This window comes from Dipteris shenzhenensis, chromosome 26 (assembly GCF_047967505.1).
Source record: "Dipteris shenzhenensis isolate YYH24624 ecotype China chromosome 26, Dip_SZ_1.0, whole genome shotgun sequence".
In the NCBI taxonomy this organism is placed as follows: domain Eukaryota; kingdom Viridiplantae; phylum Streptophyta; class Polypodiopsida; order Gleicheniales; family Dipteridaceae; genus Dipteris; species Dipteris shenzhenensis.
The window spans coordinates 32,010,010-32,017,812 of record NC_141621.1 but is presented as its reverse complement, the minus strand read 5'-3'; the positions used below and the strand labels follow the sequence as shown (position 1 = coordinate 32,017,812).

The following is a 7,803-nucleotide window of genomic DNA, read 5'->3' as shown; positions in this document are numbered from 1 at the left end:
TATTTTTTTGGAATTTCGAGGAGCAAAGTTTCTCCTCCAAATACGTGGTGTTTTGAAATTTTGGAAGAAAAGTTTCTGGTGGAAACCTGGAAAAGGAGGATAGAGGCGGAACTTACATGAAAGGGAAAGGGAAGGGGCAGGTGCAGGCTCGGTTTAGGTATGGCTCTCCGACCCTAAAGATCCTTCACTGCACCATGGCTACACTACCCTCTTCAATTCATCCTCGCCATTTCATCAGATCAGCATTGTAGCAACTTGCCAGGAGCGTAGTTATTACTGTCATCATCTCCATTCACCCATATCTCGCAGGTTAGCACTTGGATGCTTCCCTAATGTTTAACACGTCCAACCGTCGTAGCATGTCATATGTATCTGTTGTAGACTGCTCTGGATAGTTGAATTCGTTGTATAGTGCACATCTTGTTGCAATGGCTTCATGATCAGCATCGGGAGTCTAATATGCTTGTATATTTTATGTTTCTGCTTTGAGAACGCCCCCAACGAGCGGATGCGTGACTGATTGCTCTGGTATCATAAAGATAGCTCACGTATTCTGTAGCCTCTTAGTCAATCTAACTCATGTATCGTGGTCGATGAGGAATTCACGAAACGGATTGCCTACTGCAATTCTCACATTTAACCGCTTGCCCCCCCGTGAGTAGTTTCTAAAACTCGCCTGAACTATAGCGCCGTTGTTGATTTATTCAAATCAACTCGGTTCATTCTCGCCTTCCACCTCGAATAGCGCAGTGGCCACTACGCAGGATGGCTGTGCAGTGTCCAGAAAGGACGCTGCGCAGCTCGTCGGCCGAGAAAAGAACCAAGAGCACGATACGACTCTGTTAACGTTTAGATCTTGCCATACCAACTTATCGAACTCAATATCCAACTGTATTGCGCCTTCATTTTGCCACACCAGTTTTCTATGGATGCAACAGTGTTATCTTTTCGCTGCAGGTCCCAGCAATCCCTGTCTAAGCTGACAGCGCTGCAAGTAGAACCACATTGTTAAATGGGCACCTCAGAAATCACAGAGATTGGGAGCAGGTAAGTTTTGCACATTCATGCAAACTTTAAATTTGATGCTTATTGTGTTTCGTTGGAAGACATGCTATTTGCCCCATTAGACTACCAAGATCGAGAAACAGATTTGTTTTCCGCTGCTACCTGCTTCAAGCTTGTAATTTTCTGTGGGAGTTAGGCTTTAACGATAATTCTCTGCCTCTCTCTTTCTTTCTCTCTCAAATGAGAGCTCACTCAAATGAGCTGCTGTACCTTCCATCCTTCCCTCGCTTCCATCTTCCATCTTCTAATAAAAACGTAACGCTGCTTGTAGGTTTAAACCGAGCGTGCCTCCGTTGAACTCTACGTCTTGGCCCCCAGCGTTTTTCAATGGGACGCCCAGGTACCCAGGCATCCCTGGCTCTCCAAATGCAGCGCTAAGCTTCTACTTAGAGTCACTTTTTCTTTGACATCAGTTACGGTTCTGCTTTCTAATTCGCTTAAGACGGATTAGACAGTGCAAGAATGTTTTCTAACTGATGTGTTTTGACAGGCTTTACATCAGTTTGACTTGTCCATACGCACAAAGGGTTTGGATTGCAAGGAACTTTAAGGTAAGAAGAGCTCCAGAGGATTGAGTCTTATTTTTAGGACGCAAGCACAGCGCCCTGCCTGCTTGCCGAAAATACTGTTGACTTCATGGATTTGATCGCTTGTCATCGTCTACCCGCGTGCTTGCTCTCAACAGACACACACGTTGTGTGGCCTGGACAGGGCCTGGACGACATCGAGCTTATACCTATCAATTTCGCGGATCGACCGTCGTGGTACACGGAAAATATATCTCCAGCAGGGAAGGTGTGCCACTCAAAATCCCAGGAGTTCCTTGCGATTTTTACGCTGGTGGTCCTTATAGCTGAAATAGAAACGTCTTTCTCAGGTTCCAGTATTGGAGCATGATGGAAGGATGAGAGGAGAGAGCTTGGAGTTGCTTCAATACATTGACGACAATTTCAGCGGTCCTCGGATCTTCCCACAGGTGAGCTAGAATTGGTTATGGATGTGTAATCAACGGACGTGTGGTCTCTTGAAGGGAAAGCTGGTCACTTTGCTTTCAGCTGAAGGTGAACAGTAAGGCAAACCACTTTTTTTTGCGAGTGTGGAAAGATCAATACAAACTGCAATGGCTAACGTTGTTAAGTATACCTGCAGAGTGCAGCAAAAAGGGAAGCGGCAAAAGAGCTTCTCAGATACACAGAACCACTGAACCAGCAAGCTTTCACGACTCTAACGAAAAATGACTCTACCAAAATCCAGCTTGATAAAGCCATTGGTAAGCTCAAACACACCAAGACCTTGCTAATAAATCTTCAAAAAGTCATTTGGGATGGTAGGAATCTGTGGTTCAGAATCATAACCATGTTTGACTGTTTTCTGTAGGGTCCAATGATAGCGTGTGCACAATAAAGCATGTAGGTTAACATAAATGCATAATTGTTAAAATACATGCCAAGGTACATGCATGTGCAAGTAGCACACCTACACCCATTAACAAGTGAACCAAGGATTCCGGTAATTGGAACATGTTAAATGTGATAGCTTGAAAAGCTATGTACCTTGCATTAGACGATCAAGATTGAGGGTGCATAGGTCCTATTTAATCCAAAGGATCGGGGAGAGAGAGAGAGAGAGAGAGAAGAAGAAGAATATTTTTTTTAAAACCTTGTGCTCTTAAAGCAACGGTCTTGAAAGGGTCATATGAGGGATTGAACTCACCCTCCCCCCCCCCCCAAACAAGAGTCTCGCTAGTAACAAACAAGTCTACTCATAGTGAGTAGAGATGTTGGGCCTAGTGGGATTTAATACATAGAGAGAAGAAAGCTTTTTAACTCATGCTCTTGAAGTAACGGCCCTTAATGGGTCATACAAGGGATTGAACTCAGACAACCATATGCAAGAGAGAGAGAGAGAGAGCACATATACATCATTCAATAAATTGATGTTAGAATTTGTGTTTAATTGACATAGTAATGTCAAATAATATACTCTTAACAATTGTTTTTCTTAAAAGAAACATACATATGCTATATGTGGCATTTTATTCCTTACAGGTCTCTTCTTTGATCGGTTGGAAGCTGCACTTGGAAAGTTCAATAATGAAGGCCCTTACTTTTTGGGTTCCATCAGTGTGGTATTATTCTCAAGCAATGACCCTCTATAACACTAAAGAATTGCTAACAGTGAATAAAAACACGAAATCTAAAGCATGCCTAAAAGCAACATTTAGTCACTAGTTAAAGTTGTTGAAATGTAAGGGAAGCATTGGCCAAGAGAAGCCTTTAGAAGGTTAAAGGCATGTAGATGTGTGGACCGCTTTAAGTAGCTAAAGTATTAAGTTTCTTATGTATGATAAAATGATATAGTGATTAAGATCCTTAAAAAAAGCAAGCAGAAAGGCATGTTGATTCATCTTTGAAAATGCAAAAATTGCCTAATCAATTTCTTGTCCAAAAGCATAGAAAAAAGTATGTTGATCATATTTAATAATAGGAGTCTTGGCAAAATCAATATCTTAAAATGTGAATGTCAAATTTGCAAAATTTTAATGTGATAATCTTAGATGCTATATAAGTTATTATAGTAGTGCAAATGAATCCATTTTCTAACTGATAAGCAATACACATTTTTTGCTAAGACTTTGCTTGGGTTAGTGATGCAACAAACCTTACTTCTTTCCAACATTTACATAAATTTGACAGTTTTAGAGCAAACTCTTGGATTTGGTAATGATTTGGGCAAAATATGTCTTTTTTTGGTGATAAAGCTACTCATACTTTTTCAAACATAGATCAAACTATAATGGAGCCTCTTGGACTAGACAAGTAGAAATTTAATGAGTACAGGAGTAGTAATGTCCTATATAGTGCTATGGAAGTGATATGTCATACATAATTGACGCCTTAATACATTTTGTTAAACTTTTCAAAGGAGCATAAAGTTGAAAAGGTGGCTTGTGATAAGACATTATGCTACTTTGAAAAGTTTAACTTTTAATGCTATGTATTGTTCCCAATATTCCCTATTTGATAACCAAATATAAAAATTTGATTTTATGATCTTAGATATGAAAAAGGACCCTTTCTTGAAAATAACAACTTGACTATTTATTTACCTTTCTTTTCACCTAAGTGATATTTGAAATTTGGGCCTATCATAGTCTCTACTTGTATATTTCTTTAAATATGAATCTTACTATCATGTATTTGCATAGGACTTTTCATTTTCTAAGAGGTACTACTACACTTTGCACCTTCATAACATTTTCTAAGAAAGAAGGAAACTCTTAAGAAACAAGAAGAAAATCAAGATGTTGACCTCTATGATCCAAAAGTACTCTAATGGATTATATTTTCATAGATCTAGATATTAAAATCTAGAATAAGGTGATGACATAAACCTTTGAGAACTATTATTGTTTAAAACTTAGTAGCAACCTAATCAAAAAGATTATTATTAAAATATTTCCTTGTTCTTTTAGGTCGATTTTGCATATTCACCCTTCATCGAAAGGTTCAACATATTGTTTCGTGAGCTCTTGAGATACAACATTTTAGAGCATCGGCCAAGACTCGCAAGGTGGCTTGTGGTAAGACATTATGATTATGATACATGGTACAATGTATTATGAAAATGTGCCAATTTAGTTCATCATTTATATGTGTTCTTAATTGCTCCTAAAACTTATCTTTCTGCCATGGTTTTACTAGCTATCTAATCTATTTTTATCATATTTATCTCTTTCATCTACAATTAAAGAGGACTCAGTCGAAGTAACTACTTGGCAATCAAACATAACTTGATAACTCAATGATTTCAACATTTGTTGCAGGAAATAAACCAAGTGGATGCCTATACCAGCACAAAAGCAAATCCTAGAGTAATTTTAGCTGACATGAGAAAGAATTTGGTAAGATATTTCAAATATCATACTTAATGACTACCTTGAAATGCACAAAATCATGTATCAAGGCTACATCATTCACAATTGATATGCTCATAGTTTGCTTTTTTGGTTTTGTGTAGGGAAGGTGATTGCTAAGCAATTGAGTAATACGAACATCAGAATGAAAAAGTCAAATTCTTTTGTAAGAATCATGAGTAGTTCTAGTACAAAAGAGGAATCCAATCCACTACAAGACGGTATAAAATTAATCTTGACACTTGCTTGTGTAGATGCTCCAAGCAAACAACTCGCATGAGTCATAAAACTGTGAACTACTTGGCTAACTCAATGGAGTTTGATATGTAACTTGATCTAAAGATTCTAAATAGACTTTAGAGCCAAGTTTTTATTTTCTTGAAATCTCGGCTGTAGATTAGATAAAGATGTTTTTATTTTATGTCAATAATGTATCATGTGTTGTGCACATAGCTTATGACAATTTTCTAGCTATGTTTATAAATATTGTAAAAGTTACACTCCTCGAACTTCTCATATTAAAAAAATAAAATCCAATGGAAAAAGATTAATTTCTTTGTGGAGATGCATAGGAGGTAATGGGGTCAATGCAAGCTTGGGTGTAGGGCCATGTTTTGTGACATTTAGAACAATTATTATATATATGTAACTTACTTGACCCATAAGTTATGCATAGCCCAATGGAGTTTAAAAAACTTGGTGTGATCCAAGTTAAAATACACGTTCAAACTTGAATATGAGACTAAAAGAATCAACTTTTTGAAAGGGATGTTAAATGATGCAAGGGCTATGTTGCATGTGAAGTATGTATCGTAAAAGTTTAGGATACATTAGTCTCTTCAAAAACATCAAAAATTTGTTCCACACATACATGAAACCATGTAATTATTCAAAAAGGAACTATTTGAGCTCCCTTTCAGTTAGAGGATAAACATAATTGAGAAGATTTTGATACGGCTTAAGGGGCCTCCAATGTTGTGCTGAAAAAATGCATATCCATACGAGGAAACAGTTAGAAATGGAATCCACAATTATGGGACTAGTGCATGGTGGTCTTAGAATGTTTAGATTTGTCCATGGTGGGCTCAGAGCATTCAAGTTTGGCCATATTGGTTTCTCAATTCATATCCTTGAATGGACTAATTAGGAAATATGCAACTCATGTATGTGTAGAGTCTTTGAATAAATCCAATACTATTTACAATTTTGCATTGATTATTTTTCCATGTGTTTCCTTACTATAAGGCATACAATCATGTCAAAGGTCATTGCATTTCATAATTGACATCATCAAACATGCTATGGTGCCCTTTGGCGTATTTGTTTTTTTAACATTACATTAAACATGCTATGGTGCTTGATGGACATATAAATCCCACATCATATCATCAAACACATCCTCCTCCACGGCTTCATGAGGTAATGGCAGAGGGCTACTATCACCATCACTCCATGCATCTGTAACGGTCCCTCCTGAAGATCCCACCTCATATCGCCGACGCTTTGCCTCCTCACGACGGGCATAGGGTAACATGTGCGGGTGTGGCACTGCATCCTGTATCAAATTAAAACGGGATCATAACTCAAACATATGAACACCCATAGGTATCTCAATCAACCTTAACTTACAAACCCTTACCCTGTTTACGGTCACATCCCATTCTCCATACTTTGAGATATGATTGAGTGTAATCCTGCGTGCACGATACATGTTTCCTCGACATCGATCACACAAACATTTGATTTTTTGCTCCAACCACATTTCACGATGGTGGATACGGAGGGATTCATCCTCACTGGAGCTACTTGTTGAAGATGGAGACATCCTACAAACAAACAACCCACCAAATTTGCTCTTCTTCAAATGTTTAATTTAAACTCTGTGTTGCGTCTATCGCCGTGTCTATAGTCACGTCTAACATCGCGTCTAAACGCGTGTCTACTTTGTGTATTTAGATGCGCCTATAAATGTGCTAGTAGACATGACTATAGATGCGGCTTTTAAACCTGCTTTTCGGCGCGCCTCTCACTTTGCTTTTCTTTACATTACTTAAACTTCACGCGCGGCTTCCTTCCTTCTTTATTAGCAGAACCATAGATTCGAAGCTTAAGAGAGAGCCTCCCATACTTACTTCCAAGCTTTCACTCAAGAGAAAGGGACCGTACCTACACTTACTTCTAAGCTTAAAGGAGAGGAGGACGAACAAGGAGAAGAAGCAAGTTTGGAAAAGAAAGAAGAACCTTCCATACCTTTATCCAAGTAAGTCTTTTTGTAGTTGATCTTGTTTGGAAGTTTGCTCTCTCTAGTTTTGTACTTTCTCGTATCCAGGAAGCGCAGGATCTAGGTATGAGTGTCACGTTTTTGTGTCGGGCGCAACGTCCTTTTCGACTTTTTAGAAATCTTGTCTGTCGGAGCGCGTCTATAGGCGCGTCTCAGGGCGCGTCTAAAAGCATGTCTACAAGCGCGTCTAATCGCACGTCTGGCTTGTTGCAGACACACACAGACGCGTCTATAGACGCTCTATTAGACGCACGGTTAAATGCTCTGTTAGACGCTATGTTAAACGCTCTGTTAGACGCTCTGTTAGACGCTCTGTTAGACGCGTCTATAGACGCGCAAATCAGACGGGTCTATAGACGTGCTCTGACAGTAACCTCTCTTTTCTTCCCCTTTCTTCTCAGCTCATCAGTAATAGATTTTTTTCCTTTTTTCCAGTTCAACATGTGGTCAGGAAGCACTTCTAGCTCACCTGATCCCTAGGAATCTATTTGGAAGGACTTATATAACTTTTTAGGGCACCCTCCTAGTCTTGCGGAGTTAT

General features: G+C 38.9%; 1 protein-coding gene across 1 annotated transcript; it reads left to right on the top strand.

The window, feature by feature from the left end:
- Window positions 1–243: 243 nt before the first annotated feature.
- On the top strand, window positions 244–4,996 carry LOC147884961 (glutathione S-transferase L1-like). Its single transcript, XM_087397242.1, has 10 exons — window positions 244–309; window positions 958–1,047; window positions 1,337–1,405; window positions 1,556–1,616; window positions 1,777–1,860; window positions 1,943–2,041; window positions 2,215–2,335; window positions 3,114–3,193; window positions 4,541–4,648; window positions 4,892–4,996. Exons 2-10 carry the CDS (start codon window positions 1,013–1,015, stop codon window positions 4,994–4,996), a joined length of 762 nt encoding a protein of 253 aa, XP_087253368.1. The 5' UTR covers window positions 244–309; window positions 958–1,012.
- Window positions 4,997–7,803: the final 2,807 nt, after the last annotated feature.

Coding starts and splice junctions, on each gene's coding strand:
- LOC147884961 (XM_087397242.1), top strand. CDS start 1,013: ATGGGCACCTCAGAAATCACAGAGATTGGGAGCAG. Junction 1,048..1,336: donor ATCACAGAGATTGGGAGCAG/GTAAGTTTTGCA, acceptor CGCTGCTTGTAG/GTTTAAACCGAGCGTGCCTC. Junction 3,194..4,540: donor TTTTGGGTTCCATCAGTGTG/GTATTATTCTCA, acceptor TTGTTCTTTTAG/GTCGATTTTGCATATTCACC.